The 24228-nt window shown below is 37.6% G+C and overlaps 1 protein-coding gene across 6 annotated transcripts in view; it reads right to left on the bottom strand.

Annotated features, from left to right (window-relative positions):
- unc80 (unc-80 homolog (C. elegans)) overlaps nucleotides 1-24228 on the bottom strand; it is a 62111-nt gene that overhangs the window by 12471 nt on the left and 25412 nt on the right. For 3 of the 6 annotated variants that reach the window (XM_082136640.1, XM_082136641.1, XM_082136642.1), the window contains 34 exons: nucleotides 22268-22431; nucleotides 21977-22185; nucleotides 20613-20719; nucleotides 19094-19181; nucleotides 18416-18588; nucleotides 17930-18142; nucleotides 17671-17806; nucleotides 17422-17555; nucleotides 15196-15376; nucleotides 14886-15098; nucleotides 13314-13414; nucleotides 13028-13228; nucleotides 12294-12401; nucleotides 12035-12173; nucleotides 10819-11000; nucleotides 10513-10644; nucleotides 10224-10410; nucleotides 8000-8131; nucleotides 7750-7893; nucleotides 7539-7639; nucleotides 7367-7453; nucleotides 6536-6719; nucleotides 6352-6446; nucleotides 6147-6236; nucleotides 5925-6026; nucleotides 5532-5712; nucleotides 4033-4298; nucleotides 3784-3918; nucleotides 3533-3671; nucleotides 3323-3419; nucleotides 2460-2630; nucleotides 2253-2345; nucleotides 336-554; nucleotides 18-218 (listed from right to left, as the gene is read on the bottom strand). In XM_082136640.1, the coding sequence (XP_081992766.1) occupies nucleotides 18-218; nucleotides 336-554; nucleotides 2253-2345; nucleotides 2460-2630; nucleotides 3323-3419; nucleotides 3533-3671; nucleotides 3784-3918; nucleotides 4033-4298; nucleotides 5532-5712; nucleotides 5925-6026; nucleotides 6147-6236; nucleotides 6352-6446; nucleotides 6536-6719; nucleotides 7367-7453; nucleotides 7539-7639; nucleotides 7750-7893; nucleotides 8000-8131; nucleotides 10224-10410; nucleotides 10513-10644; nucleotides 10819-11000; nucleotides 12035-12173; nucleotides 12294-12401; nucleotides 13028-13228; nucleotides 13314-13414; nucleotides 14886-15098; nucleotides 15196-15376; nucleotides 17422-17555; nucleotides 17671-17806; nucleotides 17930-18142; nucleotides 18416-18588; nucleotides 19094-19181; nucleotides 20613-20719; nucleotides 21977-22185; nucleotides 22268-22431 (5105 nt within the window). Of the gene's footprint in view, nucleotides 1-17; nucleotides 219-335; nucleotides 555-2252; nucleotides 2346-2459; nucleotides 2631-3322; nucleotides 3420-3532; nucleotides 3672-3783; nucleotides 3919-4032; nucleotides 4299-5531; nucleotides 5713-5924; nucleotides 6027-6146; nucleotides 6237-6351; nucleotides 6447-6535; nucleotides 6720-7366; nucleotides 7454-7538; nucleotides 7640-7749; nucleotides 7894-7999; nucleotides 8132-10223; nucleotides 10411-10512; nucleotides 10645-10818; nucleotides 11001-12034; nucleotides 12174-12293; nucleotides 12402-13027; nucleotides 13229-13313; nucleotides 13415-14885; nucleotides 15099-15195; nucleotides 15377-17421; nucleotides 17556-17670; nucleotides 17807-17929; nucleotides 18143-18415; nucleotides 18589-19033; nucleotides 19182-20612; nucleotides 20720-21976; nucleotides 22186-22267; nucleotides 22432-24228 lie in introns of all 6 variants that reach the window. The other 3 variants (XM_082136637.1, XM_082136639.1, XM_082136638.1) reach the window with 2 other exon arrangements.

The following is a 24228-nucleotide window of genomic DNA, read 5'->3' as shown; positions in this document are numbered from 1 at the left end:
CCTGAGGGTGAACGCACCTGAGTGTGGGCATTTTATGAATCTTGTTAAACATGCGGTCCAGCCTCTTCAGAATGAGGATGAGGGCGGGACGAATGGCCTCTGCCGACCAATCGGTAATGGGTAACATCTCTGTAATGTAGCGGCGCAGCCCTCGGCTTTCCATGGTCAGTGTGTCATAAGGGGCCAATTTGAGAAGGGAGTGGGCGATTTCTGCCAGTCTGTAGAACATAAAGGGTAAAGTTCTAGATGCATGCTATGACTCGCATGCTCCATAATGCTGTGGAAATGTAATTACTACTGAATGTTCAAACTTCTTTAGGTAGCTTTTGTTTCACCTCATATGAGACTTGATGTCCAGCAGTTCTAGAGCAGTGACTCTGGGTTCTCCTGCCACGTTCTGCAGGATTTTGAGGCGTGGACCACAGTGCTTGTAGAACTCCGTGCAGATGTTAAGCAGAGACTCGCGGGGGCGACGGAACTCTTCACGGGCGATGCGCTCGTCCAGTTCCTCCCTCAGTATACCCTGACCCTCCTCCAGCAGGTGCAGGTTATCCCTGCAAAGAGTCAAATTACAGCAATAATTACTTTTTTTTTCTTCAAACCATATCAATAGACAATATGTGTTCAGGAAGTTTGGTCATTTTCTGCTATATTACTTGGGTTGCTATAGTAACAATATACAGTGGGTGTCAGCATGGTGCCAAGTGACCTTCTTCTACAGCAACTGGGTGAAGTAGGAAGCTGACATGAGAATGTTGCTTCGAGTGAACAAAACATAAGATATTCAGTTAAATTGACCCAAATATAATTATTTGATGAAGGTATCCTTTTTAATTCATGAAATAAAATTGAGGCTGAGTGACACTTATTGCAATGAAACCTGTAAGTGAAACTTGCAAAGTGCCCCCATCATGCTATAAAGGTTCCTAGTTTTGTTTTGGAGGTCTCCTACAATAGATTTACATACATCCAAGGTCAAAAAACACTTTCATTTTATCATAGAATACATTGCAGCATCAGATCTTTTCTCATTGTCTGAAAAGGTTCGATAAAGGATTCAGTTTCTCTAAACTCCTCCTTTCCGAGAACCTACTCTGCACTGATTGGTCAGATGGCTCAGTCTGTTGTGACTTACAGTGTATGTCGTAATCAAAATGGCCATTACCATATTTGAATTTCAGCTCCAGAGGCTTCCTCAGCACACAGTGAAAACTTAAAATGATGTATGATTTGTTGGAATCCAAAAAATAAAATAAAATAAAAAAGAATGAGCTACACCCGTTTTAAAGTCGACAAAGTAAATTTTGAGAAAAATCAAGTTAAAGTTTTCTGAAGGTTCCAAAACAAAATCACCTAGCAACCATACCTTAAAATCACTGGTAATGACACCAAATTTGGCACGTGCCCAAGTCAAAACCAAATATCTATAGGAAAAATATGAATTCAACTTTTTTTTCCCATGATACCACAATTTTTTATTAACATTAATTTAAATTAACATAAAATTTGCCAGCACGGGTCACATTTGTTATGCACTTTGATCGTTGAAACTTATCAATTTTTACCTTCACAAACACTACATCAATGGTAATATCCAAAAAAGCATAACAGGAGAACTTTTAAAGATTTATATGGTTAGGCACACAGGCATTAATGATTCACTACAGAATTCTGGGCGCTCAAACGACATCTGTGGTTGTAGCATAAAAATGCAAGTTCTGTTACTAATGCATATGTTCAGCACTGCCCTTCTCTGTGGATGATTCAGATGGTTTGAGTTATACTGTTTCATTGATAACCATATTAATGCAGATATTACTAGCCATACCAAGATCACTGATGTAAGAGATGTTTTTCAGATGTATCTCTTGTAGGGCTTTGAGTTAGAATGTAGCAGATCTGCTGTCATGGTAACTGATTCTTCTTTTCTTTTCTCTGAAACTTCCTGCCTAAACGAACCAGAAAGCTCTGAATAAAGGTCATGATTGTAGGCTTTACAACTTTTTTTTAAAGTTGGGAAGGAGAAGGGATATGGTTTTTTTTGTCTCAAAAATGTAAAATTGGACAGTTTCTCTGTGACAATTTATTATTTAGTTCTGATGCCCCAATAAAAAGAAGAAACTTGAGAAATGTCAAACTGTATGGTCGGTCTTCAAACACTGATCATGACTTTATACACTGTACCATGCTCTTCATACTATAATGTTTTTTGGTACACAGACGCATCATAAGCCAACTAAATCTGCCCTGACCTGGTGTTTGGTCCTCCAGACATGGTGTGGTTGGCTGTAGTTGCTCCCTTGTGGCCTTGATCACATCGACTCATCTGAGGTGCGGTCATAGGTCTAGGAATTCAAAATCATGTGACAACACTATAATAAATTATACATGACACAGGGAATATCTAGGACTTCAGAGCAGTAAGTAATTACAGTAAAGGCTTGTGTTCTGGGACTGACCGTGTCAATGCCTCCACGCTATAGAGCAGAGCCTGCAGAGAGGTGGCCAGAGCAGCTATGGCAGCAATCTCATCCCTTGCTGCAGATGCAGACTCCAGAGTCTGTGTGTTACCCTTCATCTTCTGCAGGTAACATGGAACCAAAGCCTCCAGAACCATTAGCATTTGCAGACTGACAAAAGAAACAGAGCAACCAAGTTTATTAAAGGTTGGAATACACTACAGGACTTTTCATATCCTAATGGATTTCTAAATGGTTACAGAGAAAAGAGAATATGCATCATACACTAAAGTGTTTGATCCTCAGTTATTTAATGTCATTACGAACACAAGAAAAACATGCGCCTAGCTGCTAGCGGACTTCTCATATCCTTCGATCCTCCAGTTATCAGCCAATAATTATTTGAATGTTGTTGCTGATAACTGGTAAATGGCTGATATTAAAATTATACTATTTTGTCTAAATCAATTGAAAATAAAACATAAAAAAAATTTAATAAAATGAAATCTTTTGAATGCAAGTAAATCACATAATTAGGTACCACAACATAAAAAAACTAAAAAACTAAATAATATTAAACAAATGAATGTAATCTTAGAAATTTTTTAAATGTATGATTAATTTAATAACACATTTAAAAAATGTCTGTTTTGAAAAACGTAACTTTAGATGAGCATTAAATAAAGTCAATGATAATCAAACTGTAAAAATTAGTTACACTTATATATCTAATATTGGACAGTATATATCCAGTATCGATGGGCATCTAATATCTGCTTATAACTGATATGGTACCAATAATATACTATATATATATATAGTACATCTCTAAAGAATTTGATTGAAATCTGCAAGTGACAAACCTGCGGTAGGATTCTGGGGCATAAGCAACCACTGTGACACACAGCTTAATGCCTTCACTTATTGAAAATGCCAGATCCTCATTACCGTAGCAAAAATCTGAAAAAAGAAAAAAACCAGGACAATAGCAATAGCGAAGCCGAATAGTGTTCACATAAAACAGAGGACGAGGGTACACCTGTATCCTCCAGGAGCCCTGTGTGCCATCTTACCCAGAGAGCGGAGAGGTTTCTCAGCCTTCACCAGCTCCAGAGCATCCAATGAATCTGCAGTCTCTCCCTCTAAAGATACCAGCAGGTCAAAAAGACACTGTGAAGACACGCCCTTCGAAAGACCAGTACTAGTGCGAGTCTGTAAAAAAGTCAGTTCATACATTCAATGTTTAATGATACTGTAATAACACTGTAATAACAGTATCTATAAATGAAGGGTTGTTAAAACCATGAAATCTTAAAACTCTTACAGTGAATTCCAGCAGTGGGGCCACACTAGCAAAGAGCTGCAATATGAATGGTTTACGGTGGAGGATATAGAACTGTCTGCAGCAGAACTCAATCCCTCGACGCAACAGTGGGTTACTCTCATAATCCGCATATGTCTTCAAAAAAAAAGAAAAGCAGCAACACAAAACCGAATAAGCATAAGAAAAAATAAGAAAACATTCCTAAATCATAATAAATGAGGAAAATAATTGAATATGTGTGCTGCTAACCTGGAGCATAGTGGGAAGGATCCATTGATAGCCACTGAGAGAGAAGAGGTGGTTGAAGTGTACAGCTGTGTTGATGGCAGTGGCGCTGTATTGCCTGAGGAGGGCACTGTCCTCGGGGTGTAGGAGCAAGGCACCATTAAACACATTCAGAAATAGCATAATCTCATCACCCCAGGGGTATTCACTGGGCATGCCCAGAAACATCTCCTCCAGCAGTTTGATCCATAGGACCTTGTGTAAAGTGTCCAAACCAAAAAGCTCTTTGCCTGGGAAGGGGGAAATATGTTGATTTACATATTAATTATAATGTGTATTATATGAACAACATGCACACATTTTTTAACATAAGAACTGTAAAGGAGATTTTCTAAACAATAACTAAAATGAACATAATTATTTAAATGTAACCAGGACCGTAGCGCAAGGGGTATGCATTTATTTTAAATAACAAAATAAAAAAACTATACGAACAAACAAAATGTATTGACAATTAAATTTTTCTAAATTATTTTAAAATGAAATTAAATTATGTTTCAAATTCTAACTATGTAAGGGATAATCCACAGCTAGCTGTGCATTTAACTATTTTAATGCACAGCAAAGAACTGCACGAAAAAAAAATCGCGAAGTGCATTATAATTGTTTAATGCACAGCTAGCCGTGGATTATTCTGCTTATACCATGGTCATTTGCCAGCATTGACAATTTAAAGCTGTTATTAATGTTTGCAGCGCAATATTTGACCGGAAGGGTAAAATTGACGGTTACTTATCATGATTTCCCCTGTTCCTGTTTTGCCGGAGTTCTCGTTCATTGTTAGTTGCTATGGTTTCTAATTGAGTTACACACCTGTTCTGTACACACCTGTACACATCTTCCTTGTGTATTTAAGCCCTTCGTTTTCCGTAGGTCTGGGTCTTGCGATAACGTTATGTTGTAAGTGTGTAGTGCTTATGTTCCTATTGGTCATTAATCGTCTATCATCTATCTCTGTGGATTATCTACACTGGAGCGCTGTGACAAATGGAGTAATTTCTCTCTTTTTTTAGTTTAAGTTACCGCTTTTCTTATGTAATGTTGCAGTGTTGATGAAGAATGCATTTTTAAAAACTGTTTCCACCTGATCTTTAATCTAAAACATTAACATGCGTGGATTTTTTCTTTCTTCTGTGTTTCTACAATTCAACTCAGCATCTTGTCTTGTAATATTGAATTAGTCAAATTGAGCCGCCCTTCTAATAGAATGAATAAAGATGTTTTGGATATATTTTAAGATTATAGTCAACCATTAGATGTTATATATGCCTATTTATATGGTTAGAAAGAATTAAAATGAACAGGACTTTGAAATTGTCAGGTAATATTGTAAGATGGATGAAATCATCAGAACTTGCCATATTCAGATTTTTGGCGAACTGACACCACTGGTTAATTTGTTGGACTGTTAGCCAAGATTATTAGCTAACGTAATAGAGGATCAAATTATTTTTCTCATTTACCTAGAGGCTCATTGAAGAGGGTGAACTCAGCATCAATGGCAGAGCGAGGAAATGACGGCAGTCGCAGAAGGTCTTCTTGAAGCATGGAGACGTGGGATTGCTTGTGCATGGCAGGCATACGCTGGGTAAGCGAGATGATGAACAAAACTCGGCCAATCTCTTCCAGTTTTCTGGAAAACACCTGAACATTTTTTTAACAAATGATTGGTAATTTGTGCTATATTTTTCTTAAGTGAACATCATTATTTAATTAAAAAGTTATGTACACTACATAGATTCAACAATAGTTCAGAATTCTAAAGTCACCTTGACCTTACACAAATTCCATTATGTGAACCATTAAATGGTTCAGCAAAAACACTTTCTCCCTTGACTGAGATTCATAAAGCACACCTGTTTCTGAATGAGCTCTTGACCCTTCTCTGGAAGCATATGAACCAGGTTGAGCTGAGGAGACACTGATCTTCTGAAAGGGTAGATGTCTCGCACATAGGTCTGATGTAGAGATGCATACCAAATTTCAGCCAAAATACAAACATTCTAGTGTTTACTACCAAGAATATCCAGTATGTATCCTTTGAAATGTCTAGATCTGTTTCGAAAACTATAACCCACCTTGGCATAGTGGATAAGGTTCCAACGCTTATCCATTAGAAAATAGTTAGCAGATCGAGCCTCTGGTATATTGAAGAACTCTAAACACTCCTGGCATAAAGACATTAAGCAAAAAAAAAGGGGAAAGGTTGTTAAATTGTGAAACTATAGCAACATCATTTAATAGCATGTCCATATTGAACAAATCTACAGCTATTACAATGACCTTTAAAAGAGCTTCAAACTGGGTGTCTTCGTGCACTGGTAACTGGGTAGGAATGTCACACTCATTCTGTCCATGAACGACCAGGGTTTTGGTTCCTAGGCACACAATTACAGGTTCAGTTATGAACATGAACATGACACTAGTAAACTTATTTTCTGTATGGAGCGTAGCTGAAATATGCAACCTGGCATGGAGGCAGTAACCAGAAGCTTGACCTCACACTGTTCTTTCTTCATAGTCTGTTTAAGATCTTTGAAAAAGAGCCCTTCTACATAACCCACCACCTCCCACAGAAAGGTCAATGTGGCTGATATGGCATCCATGCCCCACTCACAGGGAGTCCTTACGAAATACATGATCAAGCCCACCTTGGAAAAAATGAGAAAAATATCAGATTTCACATGTCTAGTATGAGACCCAGATCTGCACAACGAGATCCCCGAATCTCCATCCTTCACTCTAAAAGGGATAGTTCACCTAAAAAGGAAGATTCTGTCATCATTTACTCACCCTTATGTCATTTCAGACTTATCTCAATTTGTGTTTTGAAGATTAACACATTTTTAATGAAATTTGAGAGGTTTCTGTCCCTCCATTGATAGTCCAGGTAACCAAAACTTAGAAGATAATACATTTTATTCAATGGAGGGACAGAAACCTTTCAGGTTTCATAAAAAAAATATCTTAATTTTTGTTTTGAAGAATAGCCAAAGTCTTCTGGGATTGGAATGACATGAAGTAAGTAAATTATCACAGAATTTTCATTTTGGGTAAACTATCCCAAACAAAGATTCTTAAATGGTACTTTGTGTGAAGAACTTTTAACATTTACTGTAATAGAAAAGTGTGCTTTACACTATAAAAATAATATTATATAAGGTTGTATATAATGCCCTATGGCACAAAGAAAAATGGTTTCTGGGATCCAAAATGGTTAATCTATGGCATTGCAGTAAAACCCCCTTTTTGGTTATTTCTGCTGGTTGGTTTTCTTTTCTTCATGCTAAAGTCTCACCAGATAGTTGAAAAGAATGTGCGAGGTCTGTGCAGGCAAATCCCCAATGTTAAGAAGCAGTTTCCTCAGCATGTACATCAGCTCATCCTGAGAACAATAACCATGTTTCATCATATAACCGCAAAAGTTCATCTTTTATTCTCTGAAAGAATGACTACTTAAGTGGTCTTACCTGTCTGTTACTGACAGTGAGTTTCTCCAGGAAGTGTCTAAGAACCAATGCTGGATCTTCAATCAGACAGTTCCACAAGACCTGCTGAGCAACAGCACATACTGTGGAAACACAAAACAAAGAAACAAAGTAGTAGTGTGAGGCTCTAAAAGAACAGTGGGTATAAATGTTAATTAAATGGTTTGTCGGAAGATTCTTCTTTGCTTCTCACCTGCAACTCCATCTTCCCGAACTCCTCCATCTTCCATCAGGTGCACAATGGGCAGCACAGCAGCACATATGCATGGTGGGAAAACAGCCTGGGGTGGCTGCAGCATGTGGTGTGTTGGTGTGAGTTCCGTTGTGTTCTCATCATCTTGTAAGGTAAAACAAACCACATGAATAGCAAACAATAAAATCAATATTATTAATGACTTTACTCCTAAATCTGTTGTAAATATGGAGAAGGTGACGCAGCTTACCTTCAGCACTGACCACTGAGCGCACTGACCACACGGAGCCTCTGCGAAAGGAGTAGTTTCTGTGAGAGTTACTGGAGGCACAGGAAGGGCTGGCGGACAGACGACGTGATGTCAGGTTCATCACATCTTCTACTGACAGAGAAGAGGATACCACAAATTACATTTGCACATAGTTAGCTCATCTCTATGAAAATGTTCTGAAAACCCATATTTCAGGATTGATCACTGGGCTTAAAGTGAAATCAGTGTTTCAAAATCTAAAGAAGTCATGTCAATCATTGTTTTATTATTTATTTTTTATTATTTGAATTTTTTCTTTCTGGCACTTAAAGAGAGAGAAAAAAAAGGCTTGTTTAATTCTAAGACTATGTAAATACATTCACATGTGAAGTGTCCAATGCGGTATTTACACACAAGCTGTGGGTTTGCTGTTGAGTCAAATTTAGTTTTTTATCGTTCGGTAAACAACCAGGTTTAATTTCTGAATTGTTTGAGCATAGATTAAAACATTTGGTAACACTATTTCGATAGTCCACTTTAGACCTTCTATTAACTATAAGTAACTTTGCAGCTACATATCAACTAACTGTCATTAGAGTATTAGTAGACTGTCTGCTTAATATTTGCTAACACTTTATTTTGTTGGTCCCCCAACATACATTCTACTGACTATAAGTAACTTGGCAACTACAAGTCAACTTATTCTCCTAACCCGAACCCCATCACCTAACCCTAACCTAACAGTCTACTAATACTCTAATGAGGGTTAGATGACATGTAGTTGAAAAGTTACTTCTAGTTGGTAGAATGTCTAAAGTGGACTATCGAAATAAAGTGTAACCAAAAATTTCAGCTGCTCATTTCTAATGTTGGGATTCTTTATATGCAGAGTTGCAGGTATTTCAGGGGAATTTGTATAAAGCATTGCTCAAACAGAATTCACTTTCAAACCGAGATGCTATTTCGGGTATCCAAGACCAAGTCCTGTCTACTTGAATGGGGGAATCCTGAAATCTGAATAACTGCTTGTCGAATTCACATTTAAATAACATATTTCAAATCAGCAACACAATCTGACATGAACTGTCCCATAAACTGTTAACAAGCTTTACAAAAAGTTTATTTTTCAGGCTGGACCAGCCAATGTGCATGTGCAGTCCAAAGCGCGCGTCTCAAAACAGTTTCTATGGCGAGCAGAGATTCTGACAGAAGCTGCAGTGATGCTATGACTTTACCAATCATCGACTGGCTCTTTATTTAGAAGGTGGAACTTGTTCCGCCATATTGCCTGTTGCACTTTCTCCAATTCATAAATAATATGAGTTTGTAGTCTTTGTACATCTATGTATTGTAAAACACTTTTGCCTCAATTGACTTGGGATACGGGTAAATGTCAGGGACAGGTTTGGTATGGTTAGGTTCAAGGGTTAGTTAAGGGGTAGTCTCAGCCTCAGACGTCACGCCCACAGACCGTTGGCTGAACGTGTGATGCATATGGCACACTTTTCTGGAAACACTTCAGGAGTTTTTGAAGTCACAATCTGATTGGTTGAATTCTACAGGATGTTCAGGAGACGTGTGTGTCGCGTTCTTTATCGGTCCACCTGGAAACAAATGCCGTGACGCCAAAACCCCTCGTGGAAGAAGAAAGCCGTTGTGTTTACAACTGTGAAAATGAGCGCTTACTAGGCTCAACTAAACGCTGGATTTTCAAAAGTATGTAAAGTTCGTGTCTCCATTGTTGTAGTAAACTTGCACAACGTTCTTGAATGAATAATTTATTAGTATTTAATAATTTAATAATATTTATTATTAAACATGACGCGGAACAAAACCGAACTGTGATTGATTGCGTTACATGTCAGTCAAACATCCTCCTGGGCGTTCCTTGAGCTGCGATAGAGTCCAGACCTTCTGCAGTCAGTCTGAAGGTCTGGCTACGCGAGACTAGTTAAGGAGTAAGGGAATAGTCAACAGTGTCATTATAGATGTAATTACAACAATTAATTGCAGATGTAATTACATGCAGGTATTTTAAAAATATATGTACAGTGTGAAATCAAATTAATGTACACATTAAGTGTATTGTATCAAATGATTCATTTAAATGTTAGTACATAGTAGTTAAAAATGTAAAGTGGGACTACTCTTTTATCTGAAAAGATCAGGGAAATTAGATTCCTTATGATATAACCCTAACTAGTACAGCACAGAAATAACACACCCTCTTCTTCCTGCTCAGGCGGGGGACTACATGTAGGCTCATAGCAGGCCTCTTGAGCGATAGGGATGGCCGTGATGATGCTGGCCTCACGACCGAGCCTCCTCTTCTCTTCCTCCTGCTGCATGTTCTTCAGGATGTGCTCTGCCCGTTGGTGAGAGCGAGACACTGCACGTGCCGAGAATGATTTCTAAAATGTACAGGGAGCAGAGGAAGAAATTAATGAGTGGCTAATAGGGAAATTTTGCCTTAAGGCAGGATTTGTTTGGTGTGGTGGGTCACTAAAACCTACAGACTGATCTTCACTAATTGCATCCGGAACAGTGCCTGCATTAACAGGAACCCATGGAGGGTCAAATATGGGCACACAGGGCATTCCCAGGATAGGAGAGGGCAGCGTGAAATTAATGCTGGGTGGAGGAATCTATGAAACAACATGCACGCAGAGAGAGAGAGAGACTGAAAAAAGTTTTGATATTGCCAATAATGATATTGTAAGAATGTAAAACAAAATAATAACAAAGAATAATATGCATAGAAATTAGAAGTAGCATACTGCAGTAAATTGCACTGTAAATTGTTTTTCCATCAATAATACCTTAAAAATCTGCTGAGCCCCCTCCTCCATCCGAGGCCACACTTGGTAACGGAATCTCCAGACAGTGTAGAATTTCAAAATGGAGTTAATTCTCTGACACGCTTCCTGGTGCTGAAATTCAGCCATCATCATCTCGGTCACGCCATCCGGCACCTTCACCGCGCACAGCAGGAACAGGGCAGCTGTGTGTGTTTGGATGATAATAATTAATGTATATAGAGAGACTCCATTTAAGAAATGTATGGATAAGCATATACCTGCTCCCTTTCAAACCCTAGGGAGTTGTCTTGCAGTATACATTCTATAGATAGGCAGCAACCTTTTAAGGCAGCATCCTTTTAAGGCAGCATCCTAACCAAAATGTCAACAGCCACGTGTGGCAAACTCTTACAGTTCCAGACTGCAACAAAATGTGATGTTGCTGTATTTGATATTAGCACAATTATAAAAGCACAATTTGATACACTTATTATCAGCACAAAAAAGGCATACACGGAACCTAGGTGTCCTAGAATATATTTAGTTAAATTATATGAATAATTAGATTTTATTTGTATAGCACTTATAGAATTTTAACTAATGAGTTAATTATAATTAATTTCTACTGATACTTTCCAAGCACTGAAAATACCTATATAAAATATTGTTAAAATTAAGCTTTAGTCATGTAAAGCTTAATTTATAATAAAATTTAAAGTTGGCATGAAAGTGAAGTTGCGGTAGTCTTTTCTTTCCTATTGTGATGTATATCCAAGTGAAACTTCTCGGACAAGAATTTTTTTTATGGTGGGACTTGATTTTGTCCAACCAGAATTGAATGGATTTTTACTGTGCTGTGATTTTATGTGAATGACAGGTTGTCCCGTCCTCGTGCCAGTAAACATGTCATCAAAAAAGAGAAGGGATGTCATTGCAAGAGGGAGATGAATTTATTTTGATTAAAGATTATTAATGCACATGAATTAAAAAAATATTAATGTGCATGGATAAATTATTTATAATAACATTTATTTTTTTTCATGGTGACTTTAATAGTGCACAAAATACATACTAAGTAGGCTGCCCACTATGGTTTGGAACATGGTCATCAACATTACAAAATGAAAATTAGTTCTGCAATGCCTTAAATAGGAATAAAATCCCCTAGCTATAAAATGCTGTCACAGTTTCAAACAAACTTGAGTAGATTCCCCAGCAAGGGAGGAGCCAGACAGACCTGCAGCTGCAGCCATATGCTCATCCACACTCAGCAGGAGCTCCCATGCTGCAGGCAGAATGTCTCCATACATGTCCTCAGTCAGGATAGGGGCTGCTTTTATGAGCAAGGACAGAGGGGCTGGAGACAGGCTCATTACCTAAAAAAACAGAACATAGCATACTTAACACTACTAACTCACAGTCTTTATGCATATGTAACAATAGCAACAGCTTGTACACCAGTAAAGTTCTCTGTGTAGTGGACAGAAAGGAGAGACCTGGTTGCGGATGTACTTTAGCATGCCAGTGTCTTTTTTCCCCTCAGCACTGCTGTCAGTGGGGCGTCTTTTCATGGATGGGGTCCGGAGGCAGGATTTGTCTGAACACTGAAACAAAAACAGGCAAAACTTTATTTTGATGGTCCCTTTTGAACATTCTGTTGACTATAATAAGAGTTCAATGACATGTAGTTGCAAAGTTATTTAGAGTATTAGTAGACTGTATGCTTAATATCTGCTAACACTTTATTGTGATGGTCCTCCAGCAGACAATCTACTGACTATAAGTAACTTTGCAACTACATGTCAACTTATTCTTAACCTAACCCTTCCAGTCTACTAATACTCTACTAACACTCAAATGACAGTTAGTAGACATGTAGGTACAATGTTACATATAGTTAACAGAGTGTTCAAAAGGGACCATCAAAAATAAAGTGAAACCCAAAAAGCAATTATATTCTGTACTTGGGCAAGCTGATCTAAGAGGGCTCAGTTAGGTTGTCCCTGGACACCTTTAGACAACATATACTCTACAGTGCCAAAGCTCTTGAACTGTATTTACTTGGATATGGAATTAATATCTTTATTTATGCAATTGTCATTGCAGTGTAATGTTAGGAGATTAATGTTTTAGAATACTAAATACTAAAACAAGTCACTGTCTTAGTTATATGTTTGTAGAATACTAGTTTGTATTTGGGGACCCCCTCGCACTGAATATTTTTAACCACCTCTTTGCTTTTTTTGGCACGGCCGCTGATATTGCCAGTGGCGCTGTTCTCTTTCAGGCTGTCCACCGTCTCTCCGTATAAAAGTTTGATGGCACGGACGAGCCGAGCGCAGGAACGGCTGTGGTGCTGATAGCAGCGAGGGTGGCAGAAATCCACATGAGTGCAGATGAAACTCTGCTGGTTGCACAGCAGAATCATAATCTGGAAATTGAGAAAGAGGAGCATGATAAACAAATATCCCACACATTTAGTTCACACAGGGAAAAGTCAGAATGCTGGCTCTTACGTGCAGCCATGACATGTTGCGATGGTAGTTGTCCTCCACACCCCCTGTGCTGCCAGGACCTTCAGGTTCAATGCTTGGCTCGCTAGCGCTCCAAGGGCTTCCTAAACAGACACTACTTTTCTTAATGTGTTGTAAAAAAAATGTGTTTACTTATGTACAGGAAAGCCATTATCTGTATAAGCAAATTTGTATAGTATCTGTGACAAATCTTTTTAGATGTATCTGATCTCCATTTACTTTCCAAATATGACTAATTCATTAAATTATTTATTATTAATTTTTTATTGCAATCTTTATGTAAATCAAGCAAAAATTCTAAAACAAAGGTTGGTAAAAAAAAAGAAGATTTAGCTTGAATCAGAAATAAGACAGCACAGCAAGCTGTTCTGTTCTTTTGAGGGTACTGCTTTCACTTAGAAATAAATGGCTCTTATTTTTATTTATTTATTTTATTATTATTTTTTTTTTTTGAAATTTCACCCCTCCTTTACCTCATACACTGCATACAGAAATATGCTATATCTCTCTGAAGGTTTAAAACACCAGCACAAACATTTAAAAAAGTGGAAAAAATTTATTATATCATAGTTCAATATAACTCTTGACAAGCTTAGATTTCTGAGACACATTAAATAAAATGACTGCAAAATAGCCATCCAAATTGAACTAAATAGCCACTGAATTGGGCTCACACATTTGGCCCAATGCAGCACCAGGTGCGGCGTAAGTGTTTTTTGCTAGTTTCAGCCCGACGCAGTTATCTTTTTCACGTCCTTTTTCACGTCCTACGCCACGTTGTTTAAATAACAAATGCATTTGCGCTTATTTGTGCGCCCATGGGCATGCTGGTCTGAAAACGAGGTGTGTTCAGGCGCATTAATGACGCGTTATGATTTTGAGGCAACTGAAATAGACTGCGCCATTGACCAACAAAAACCTGGTCTAAAGTCAATGGCGCAGAATTTTTATTTTGTTATTTAAAGAGTGCGTTAGTAACATGCTCCTATAGGTGGGTGCACAACGGGCGTACACTGTGCTTATTACACACACAGGGACTTCCCAACAGCACACAAACTAGCCAAATATTAAAAATAAAAGGATTACAATGTAAAAGATTAATATTGTGTACATAAAGATATGGTGGAATCCGGCTTGTCCCGTAGATGGTCTGCTTGCACGCTTTAACTTCGCGCACCAGCAGATCCGTTTCCTCTCTGGAGACGCATTCAGTCTTTCCGCTTGCAAATTCCACCATGTAAATAGCAACCGTTAAAATAGGGCCCATTGTGTATTTTCACTTATAAAGTTCACACTTTAGTCATATTACCTTTACAACTGACCATTGGGTCATAACATGTAGGCTACAATTAGATATGTTTATTAAAAACATTACCTTTGTGTTTGTTGGATCAGCCTAACAAATATTTTTTTCTTTTATTCCGTAAAGTTTATTATTGACGCCATTATTAATGTCTTTCTAAATAACGTATTCTGCTTTGGCCATCTCCTCAATAACTGCATTTACAAATGTAATAATAAAATAACTACAGGGCTGGAGAAACATTGTCTTACCTATATCAGTGACAGTATCTCTACTCTGGGAGAGCAGCCGCTCCGAATCCACGTCATTCTCAGACTCAGAGTCCTGTCTGGACATCTTAGTGCTTTTCAGACTCCCTGCCCGGCGGATAGAAGACAAAGAGCCTCCTTTCTTTATTCGGAAACTCCTTGCTCCTTTAATCTGTAGCAAACGAGAGCCACCAATACGGATCTTCCTAATCGGAGCTGGGGAGAGGAGATGAGACAAAATAAAAATGATAAATCATATTTTCAGCCTCTATCAAACATGTACATGCAGACAATTATTCCTTTTTCATTTTACCCAGTGGCTCTTGTGATGATTTCTTCTCCTCACAGCCAGTGTCAGACTTGAGGGTGTGGCTGCTGCTGTTCAAAGAATCATGTCCATCTTCATCATCCAGGATTCCTGCAAAGCTGATCTTCCTCTCATAGCGGTGACGGCCTAGCTCAGGGTCCAGACGCAAGCGGCAGCTCTCTAAATCCTATAGGAGCCAAAATACAATCTTGGTTTGGCAATTGTTTAACTGTGCGATGTAAGATCCGCTTACTATTCAATCATCAGCCAAGTAAACGCATACACCAGGGATGTGGGCTATTAAGAATAGAATTGAGAGATTTGAAATATAGGTCACACTTTAGATTAGGGTCCAGTTCTCACTAACTATTAACTACAACTTTTGCCTCAATAAACTCCTAATTACTGCTTATAAATAGTTAGTAAGGTAGCTGTTAAGTTTAGGTATTGGCTAGGATTAGGAATGTAGTATAAGGTCATAAGTACTAATAAACAGCCAATATCCTAGTAATATGCATACTAATAAGCAACTAGTCAATAGTGGGAATTGGACCCTAAACTAAATTGTTACCGAAATATGCATTTCCATTATTACTTCATTTCCCAGAATGCATTACCCTGAATTTCCTACTAATACAATTCTGTAATTTTATCTTCCTGTCATTCCATTTCAACATTTTTTATTGTAGACAACTGAATTCAAATTCCAAATAATGAACTGAAAGGGAGACAAATCATTAATTCTAAACTTCCTGCCATAAATATGATGTCTGGAATTTTTTATAAAAATACGAATTTATCAAATTTCTCTGCAATGTTAATTGTGAAGCCCCACACATGATATGTACAAGATACTGTGGGCACAAATTAAGGATTTGTTATAGACGTATATCAATTATTTCCCTCGTTTTAGTAAAATCATGGCCAAGTTGTACTAATTTGCTAACTCAATTTAGTTAAATCATACCCATGATGTACTAATTGGTTCCCTTGTTTTAGTTACATTAAAATGAGGGAACAAATAAGTACAACATGGCTAAGTTTCAACTAAAATTAGGGAACAAATTAATAATTTGTGGGAATCAAAGGGGCGGTCACACAACACTTTTCATTACATTGACTTCCATTTAAATGCATACAATTGCAAGAGATAGGACACACAAATCCAAGTGAAGGCATTTTTGCTGCATTCAAAAGTACAAGTAGGTGAACTCTGACCTGCAAATTCATGAAGATGTGTGACCAATAGAAGACTGACACGTCACAGCGTGACCTTTTAGCTGAATTAAAAGAACACAAACTTTAAATCTGCAGGATTGCAGTAAAGTGAAGCAGATTGCATATTTTTACAATTTGTATGTATTATTATGTTTTTTTTTAAAAGAAACATTTTGCGACCATTCCAGTGTCCGTAGAAATTTTGCATGCTCAAAGTCTAGTGTGACTGCAGTTTAATTCCTAATTTGTGTCCACAACATCCTGTTTTTTTCCCCTGCATGTTTTACTGTATGAGGGGCTTCGTAATTAAAGGGATACTCCGAGCAAAAATTCTCTCATCATTTACTCACCCTCATGCCCTCCCAGGTGTATATGACTTTCTTTCTTCAGATGAACACAAACTGAGATTTTTAGAAAAATAATCCATCTCTGTGAGTCCATATAATGCAAGTGGATAGGTCTCTCAAAGTTGACACTTCAAAAACAAAGCCAAATGAACATGGCGGTAATCCATACGACCCCAGTTGATGAATCAATATCTTCTGAAGTGAAATGATAGGTGTGTATGTGCGTTGTGAAACTCCGGTGACCATCTCCTTGATGTAGAAGTGACCATCATCTGTGCTTCCGTATCACTTCTAGAGCAAATTTCACAACACGCTTATGTCACGCTTCATAAGATCATAAGCTTATGATCAGTTTAAAATTATATATATATATTTTTTTGTATTTTCTACAACAAACCAAAGACATTGACCTTTTTACTAGGGTCATATGGATTACCATTGTGTTTGTTTTGCGTGGTTTTTGAAGCCTCAACTTTGAGGGAACCATCAACTTGCATTATATGGACTCAGAGATTTTTCTAAAAAATCTGAAGAAAGAAAGTCTTATACATCTGTAATGACATAAGGGTGAGTAAATGATGAGAGAATTTTCATTTTGGGGTGAACTATCCCTTTAATCATGTCACATGAATGAATCTGGTCAGAGGGAGACAATACCAAAACTGACCACAAGGGGCTCTGTTCGTGGTCTGGGGAGACAGGGAAAAGTCTCCCGCAGGAAAGTGGTGATCTCCAGAAGCAGCTGACAAGCAGCCATCTTCAGAGCAAAAGGGCAGCCACACTTTGTAGGGTTGACGGTGTCTGTTGAAAGAATCATAAATTTTTTTTAAAAACATTAGCTAAATGCCAAAGTATTATTTTGGTTTTGAACATCATCTGTTTGTTTAATCTGAATTCATGTCATTTTCACTCTTACTGTCATCCAGATAATCTTCCTCCTCATCCTCCTTTTTCACACGCCTCTTGCTCTCTTCATCATAGATAAAACCCAAGATGTTGGCTGGACTCTCACTGTCTGAATGGCAAATTTCACTCAGCCGAGTGCCTATTGCCTTTTTGAGGATACATATATTAGATGCAACCAAATGCCACAAATGCATTTCTCAAAAATGATGTAAAAAGGTTTTCTACAGGAAAGGCAAAATTTGCATATTTTTCAGATTAATGTGACTCACATCTCCCCACTGGTAAAATTGTTTGGCTGCGTTCCACTGGAGCTTCGTGTTCCTCTTGTTTCCTGCTATAGGCGATCGTCCTCTAGACAGCCCTCTCTTAGTGATGTTTACATGGTGACCTTTCATCCACTCTGGCCAGTTACCACGGTTACAGCGATGCACAAAACGGGCACACTCCAGAAAAAGCGAGGCCCTTGCCACCACAGGGGCTTCCTGGGAAAGACATTTATCAAAATCAACATAACAATGTTCAGTGTGAAACCTTATTTTCTCTGAAAGAATCCAAATACTGATCTCAATTTCAAGCAGCACAAATTTCATAAAACTAACCACATAACAAAAATCTGAAAATACATTTCAGTACCCCTTTAAAGGACATAACAGGTTTCAAGTTTTTGGTTATCATTTTATCTCTTTAGTCTAGCAGGTATGCTTCAAAAGTAATGTGACACCATCTTGTATATAAACAGAAGAATCCGAACTGACCAGGTCCAGCGCAGCAGCTAAAATCGAAGCATCTGGTATGGTTCCCGGCTCACAGCAGTTCAACAGGAACTGAAACCTCTTCATCCCCTGTCTGATTGCACCTAGATTCACAATATTCTTATTCTTTATGGCCTCCTGGCTGGCAGCCAAGCGCTCCTGGAATCCATGGCAACCTTGTCGGTGGTACAGAATAGTGTCAGTACAAGGAGTGTAGCATCTGACAAGGTTTTAACAACTGAAAATAGCTGGTGAAATATGCATCTGGTGATATCGAATGAACATGCAAGTCTGTTTTTGTCCTTACAAGATCTACAAATCAAACCATGACTTGTGTATTTCCCCAAATATATATCCTAATAACTATTAACTTGAAGAGCTGAAGGTTCACGACAACTCTGACAAAGCTGTGGCGGGTCATGGTGCCAGGCCATAGGTCAGAAAACCACAGTTCCTCTTCCAGCGGATGGTTCTGACAAAGATGGACAAACACACAGAGAGCTGGCATGGAAGATGGTAGAGGAGTGTACCAGAAGCACAAGACACGTCAAGTACGGGCACACACACAAACAAACAGAGCGAATTGTGGGCGGGGGCGGGGGACGGCACCGAGGATTCTACCATCTTTCTCTTCTGTGTGGTGAATCTTGGAAGGGTTCCTCCGACCAGACCGCCATTTACCGAGCCGCTTGAAGAAATTCTCCTCTTCCTCTCGCCCATATTCAATAGCGTTACCCTCCGACAGCTTCACGGCACTGGTGAACTTGACCTGAGATGTACAGGAAAGACTCGGATCAAGGACTTGATGTCTAATAACTCTAGTGCAAAGCAAAACTGATTTTCTTCCATGAAGAGGTTCAGATTTATTCCCAAGAAAGAAATTAGGAGAGGCAGAAAAATCATATCATTAATGATCACAGTAATGATGGCAATGGCATAGTTTCTGGTGGGACATAATGATTATAACCCTCTTTTCCCTCCTTGTGTGTACATGATCATAAAATATTATAATTAATTCATTTATTTAGTTTTGTGTGTTTTAGTTTAAATGATTGAATATGAGTATGTTTTACAACATTATTGTTTGTTTGTAGAATAAGAAAACCAAATTAAGTATAAATCATAAAGAAGAAGTCAGGTCAACTGTTTCTTGGGTGAATGCACTTATGCAGTTTTTTTGGCTCAGTTATTCAAAAATGCAATTCATACAAACAATGATTAGAATACTCATCTTTTAAGATGAATATGGTTTGGGGCATAAAGTTAAAAATGTCAAGGCAGTGTTATTTTAGTATCAATGATATACTATTATAGTTTTTGTTCATATTTTGAAATATCTAAACATTTTGTAATTTTGTTTTCATTATATTTTAGTTTTCAGTTTTAGTTATTTACTTCATCTTAAACTAAACAAATTAGAAATTTAATTACTAGCTGGAATAAAATAAACTTAGGTTATTTTATATTTTATTTTATTTCAGTTAGCTTAGTTTATTTCAAGTAATGAAAATGTTTTTTTATTTTTAATTTAATAACGATAATAACCCTGTGTCAAGGTGATACAATTGCAGTCATATCATAATGGAGAAAATAGCATATTATTATTATTATTATTACTATTATAATTTAGAAAAAAAAAATATTTTAACAAAACAGCAGCACTGTTTATTAATATTGGTCAAGTTGTGCAACCAACAAATTCATGTGGTTTATCTAGCATGCAGAAAAATATGAAATATGATAGCATATAGAGGATCCCTGCGATGAGTCTCTGACAAAATCAGATTATTTTACCTTTTTATGACATGCTTAGGTTAGTTCAGGTTGTAAATTGTGGTGCAACTCTCCAAAACCTAGTAATATATATGAACTAACAATACATAATATTAGTAAAATATACTTTTTACCTCGAAAAATATATATTTGAAATCTTGTTTGAATATAATGATTAAGTAATGAGCAATAAGAGAGAACACTCACATGCATTCAAAGTGTAAGGAAAGTATGTTATTACTTTTTATGATGGTCACACCACATGACTTTTTTTTTAATGTAAATCATTAAACGTAATCTCTCCATGGATGCATTTCTAAGAACTTTGCAGATTTTTACAAGATTTTTATTACTGTGGACACTGTTGTCACTGACCCTCTTAACGAACTATCTTAACATTACTACACTGTAAATTCAGAGTCTTCACCTTGGAGCTCTGTCTGATAAAGGACAGTCTGTCCACTGAGCTGATGTCCAGCAGGTCCTCGACTCCATCAGCCAGTCCAGATAGAGAGGAGCGTTTCAGCCAGTTACCTGTACCACAGGTTCAATAGTTACATGAAAAAAATAAAATAAAAGTTAATTTAGCATTTTGGTAGCATGTTTGAACTCTGGTACCCTTTAAATGGAAGTGCAAACAAGCCAAAGGAATGTAAGAGGGAATATTTCATGCTGGTTCTCCGGCTCATACAGCTTATACACAAAAATAGACAAAACAACACATTGAATCTCACAGCAAGTACATAAAAGTAAAAAAAGAAAAAAAGAAAGATAAATCTTGAATGCATTTTTTTTTTTTTTTACTAAAGCTTCCATAATGACACTGTAAGATGAGGCTGCATAACTAAAACACAACACACATACGTAACATGGAGACAGTGAGTGGATGGCGAACTTTCCTATGGCATGCTGGTGACAAAAAAAGGAAAGAACAGAGAAGTGAATGACTTTTCATAAAATTCATATCCCCAACACACCAGTGAACCAATCAGAAGTGAAAACTCTTTTTAAAATTCAGTTTATTAGTTTATTTAAAAACAATTCTAATATCAACTTCACATACTCATATTAGAAGTAAATTTTTCGAAACGTTTACAAACTTACCTATGTATGGCATGCACATTAACACTTTTAAGGAAAACCTAAATCTTCATTTGTGATTCGAAAGATGAATGAAACGACATGAGGGTGAGTAAATTATGACAGAATTTTCATTTTGTGAATCCTCTGTGTATAGAAATTTTGTAGTTTTTAGTCTACAGAGAGCAAATCACTATAAATATGAATATTCTTCCAATCATGCATATTTGGTTTTACAATTCAGAAAAATTGAATATTTTTCAAAGAAAATAATATTTTTCTAGTTCAGACTAAATGGGCTGAGTATACAGAAATATTTACATTGAATTGTTTAGATAAATGTATTTACTGTACTTTGCATTTTACTGTACCCGTAATTAAAATCATCCGTAAAATGCAAAGTACATACACACACAGACACACACATGCACAGGAAGCTACTTTATTATGGAATATTATGAAACCTGAATCCTGTTTATACAGCAATTCTGTAATTAAAGAAATTCTGAAAAACTGGGTTATAGCATGTATATCAGTGATGAACAGCAGTATAGGGATAAGAAAGGGAAGTATTGGTAGCTAAGGGCTGATGTCATCCTCTAATCATACTGATCACACTGTTGTTTATCATAGTTAAGACTTTAATTATCTGCTTTGTATAGGACAAATCTGGTTATGTTTGTAAAGAACTTCTCTCTCACAAAAACATACCTATGGGCAGTTTGAGCTTCTTGCGCAGTGAGATCCGTCGAGAACGTGATCGTGAACGCCGGTCTGTGGTAGTACCAGAGTGGGCAGTGGTGCACTCAGAAGTGTCCTGCTCTGATTGGCTGCTTGTATCACTGGCGGCACTCTGAGACTTGAACATCTTCCTCCAAAAGTCTTTCCTTCCTAAAAGAGCTCCTGGAATCTGCTCTTCGCTGATACACAGATACAGATGCACTCAATCCATGCGTATATTTAATTTATGCATTACAAAATGTGTGTTATATTTGTGTGTACTTTTTTGCTGAAGATGGCTTGGTTTCCTCCTTTTCGTCAGTTTTTTTAGTGGTATTAAGTTTTTCTGCGCTGTCCAGGAGAGCACTGAGAGCCACGCGTCGGAAGACATTTCCATGAGACTCCTTTATAAACTGAACCAGCTGACGTATGTCACAATACAGACCCTGATTTGAGTGTGTTTAGATGTTAGGAGAGAAATGTGTGAAAAGAGAGAGATGGAAAAAAATCATTTAAATGGTCACTCTTCTTTGAACAATATAGTTCTTTACCTGAGAGCTGTTAAACAGCTATTCATTTGACATAATCCATATACATAGAAGCACATAAAGTATAAGTAAGGAATAATTGACGACAGGCCGTTGAATTATTAGAAAAATAATGCACACCCGAGCAGTGTTGTTTTTGGCAGACCTTTTAGTTTTAGTCTTAGTCTTAGTCTTTTGGACGAAAATGCTTTTTAGTTTTAGTCACATTTTAGTCACTTATAAACTTGATAGTTTTAGTCAAGTTTTAGTCGACGAAAACGCAAAAAGGTTTTAGTCAAGTTTTAGTAAATTTTTGTAAAAAACAAAACAAAAACAAAGTAGTCTTTAACAAATTAATTTAGGTTAAAAAGTATTGGAAATGGGCTTAGGTTTGACAGGTTGTACTGTAGCAAGTGTTGCAATTCATAAAACAACAGTTAACCTTAAAACCTTTGCATAATAAACTAGACTTTCTCATTGATGGAGATGCAGTGCTGCCAAGCTGTACTTCATTGTCGCATTGGGCAGAAACCTTTTATCCCCATATTTCAAGATATATTTTTTCCATGAATTGATGCTCTTCTAAAATTTCAGCACATTGGCTATTTTCACCAGTAATCACAGTAATAAAGGAATGGTTTACAGTTTAAACAGCAAAAAACTTTGAGCTACTACAACATTACACACAGATAAAGTGGTAACAGTGGAATCACTGTTTTACTCAAAAAAAGCATAAAAACATTCTTACTTTGGCAATTGTGGCTTTTTTATATAATTAGTTAAATAATAATTTATGTTATAATCTAAGTTATATAATAATTATATATTACTTTGTACCAATTAGCCCACTAAACTAATGCTCGGACACACTCGGTCTCTCTCGCGTACACTCGGTCTCTCGCGCGCACTTTCGGTCTCTCTCGCGCGCAGACACACTCGGTCTCTCTCGCGCGCAGACACACTCGGTCTCTCGCGCGCACTTTCGGTCTCTCTCGCGCGCAGACACACTCGGTCTCTCGCGCGCACTTTCGGTCTCTCTCGCGCACTGTCGCTCGCTCGCGCAGTTCGTTTCGCTTTTGTCCATTCCGGCGCCTCATATCGAAGATGTGTGGCGACTCGTGACTAGCCGCAGCCGCAGGTGTGTTGTTGTTGTGTGGAATCTGATGCGCGGCATGGCGGCAGCCGGGTGGTGGGCGTACCCAAAACAAGGATAGGAAGCTGCAGCATTGCTGATACTTTTTTTTTTTTTTTAGCTCAAAACAGACAGATTTCATGCAAATTAGGCAGAAATGACATGCATTGTGAACGTCAGATTTTCGTTCCGTCTCGTCTCGTCAACGAAAACTCGAAAACGTCTCGTCATGTTTTAGTCACCTTAGAGCCATTTTTAGCTAGTCATCGTCGCGTTATCGTCATAAAAAAAAGGTGCGTCAACGAAATCATTTCGTTATCGTCATCGTTGACGAAAACAACATTGCACCCGAGGTGGAAATGCGGTCACGACGCGAAGCGGAGTGGCCGTTACACCTCGGGTGTGCATTATTTTTCTAATAATTCAACGGCCTGAAGTCAATTATTCCGCTTATACTACAGTTACCACACCTCGAAACATTGTTCAGATTATGTATTTCAAGACGTTTGTAAAGTTTTTGTCATTAAAACGCTCTTGTATGTAGGACTAATTTCTTACACATCTAATCCCATGCCTCCGTTGCT

Source organism: Leuciscus leuciscus (assembly GCF_965113295.1).
Source record: "Leuciscus leuciscus genome assembly, chromosome: 14".
Classification (NCBI taxonomy): Eukaryota; Metazoa; Chordata; class Actinopteri; order Cypriniformes; family Leuciscidae; genus Leuciscus; species Leuciscus leuciscus.
The sequence above is the reverse complement of the archived record's forward strand: the minus strand, read 5'-3'. Positions and strand labels throughout refer to the sequence as shown.